At 46.5% G+C, this 1,234-nt stretch overlaps 1 protein-coding gene across 1 annotated transcript in view; it reads right to left on the reverse strand.

Moving 5' to 3' along the window:
- The window catches only part of LOC104994841 (histone H2B type 1-L-like), a 31,154-nt gene extending 30,670 nt beyond the window's left edge, over positions 1 to 484 (reverse strand). Inside the window, exon 1 of the mRNA XM_010848508.1 lies at positions 353 to 484. Coding sequence (XP_010846810.1) covers positions 353 to 484 — 132 coding nt within the window. The remainder of the gene's footprint in view (positions 1 to 352) is intronic.
- Positions 485 to 1,234: the final 750 nt, after the last annotated feature.

A 1,234-nucleotide genomic window follows, 5' to 3' on the forward strand; every position in this document is an offset into this window, starting at 1 on the left:
GACTACAGCCCACCAGGCCCTCTGTACATAGGATTATCCAGGCAAGAGTACTGGAGTGGGGTGCCATTGCCTTCTCTGTTAACAGCGGCTAGGCATATTATATTTACTTGGAGCTGGTATACTTGGTGACAGCCTTAGTGCCCTCAGACACAGCGTGCTTGCCCAGCTCCCCAGGTAGCAGCAAGCGCATGGCGGTCTGGATCTCCCTGGATGTGATAGTTGAGCGCTTGTAGTAATGCACCAGGTGCGATGCCTCACCAGCGATGGGCTCAAAAATGTCGTTGACGAAGGAGTTCATGATTCCCATGGCCTTGGACGAGATGCCGGTGTCCGGATGGACTTGCTTCAGCACCTTGTACACGTACACAGAGTGGTTCTTCTTGTGGCTGCGCTTGTGCTTCTTGCCGTCCTTCTTTTGGGCCTTGGTCACAGCTTTTTTAGAGCCCTTTTTAGGGGCAGGAGCAGACTTAGCCAGTTCAGGCATGTCTATAACGACAACACCCAACAACACAGAATCCCAAAGAAAGGCAATGCCAAAGAATGCTCAAAATACCACACAATTGCACTCATCTCACACGCTAGTGAAGTAAAGCTCAAAATTCTCCAAGCCAGGCTTCAGCAATATGTGAACTGTGAACTTCCTGATGTTCAAGCTGGTTTTAGAAAAGGCAGAGGAACCAGAGATCACATTGCCAACATCTGCTGGATCATGGAAAAAGCAAGAGAGTTCCAGAAAAACATCTATTTCTGCTTTATTGACTATGCCAAAGCCTTTGACTGTGTGGATCACAATAAACTGTGGAAAATTCTGAAAGAGATGGGAATACCAGCCCACCTGACCTGCCTCTTGAGAAATCTGTATGCAGGTCAGGAAGCAACAGTTAGAACTGGACATGGAACAACAGACTGGTTCCAAATAGGAAAAGAAGTACGTTAAGGCTGTATATTGTCACCCTGCTTATTTAACTTATATGCAGAGGACATCATGAGAAATGCTGGGCTGGAGGAAGCACAAGCTGGAATCAAGATTGCATGGAGAAATATCAATAACCTCAGATATGCAGATGACACCACCCTTATGGCAGAAAGTGAAGAGGAACTCAAAAGCCTCTTGATGAAAGTGAAAGTGGAGAGTGAAAAAGTTGGCTTAAAGCTCAACATTCAAAAAACGAAGATCCTGGCATCTGGTCCCACCACTTCATGGGAAATAGATGGGGAAACAGTGGAAACAGTG

Source organism: Bison bison, unplaced genomic scaffold, assembly GCF_000754665.1.
Source record: "Bison bison bison isolate TAMUID 2011002044 unplaced genomic scaffold, Bison_UMD1.0 scf7180017864268, whole genome shotgun sequence".
Lineage (NCBI taxonomy): Eukaryota > Metazoa > Chordata > Mammalia > Artiodactyla > Bovidae > Bison > Bison bison.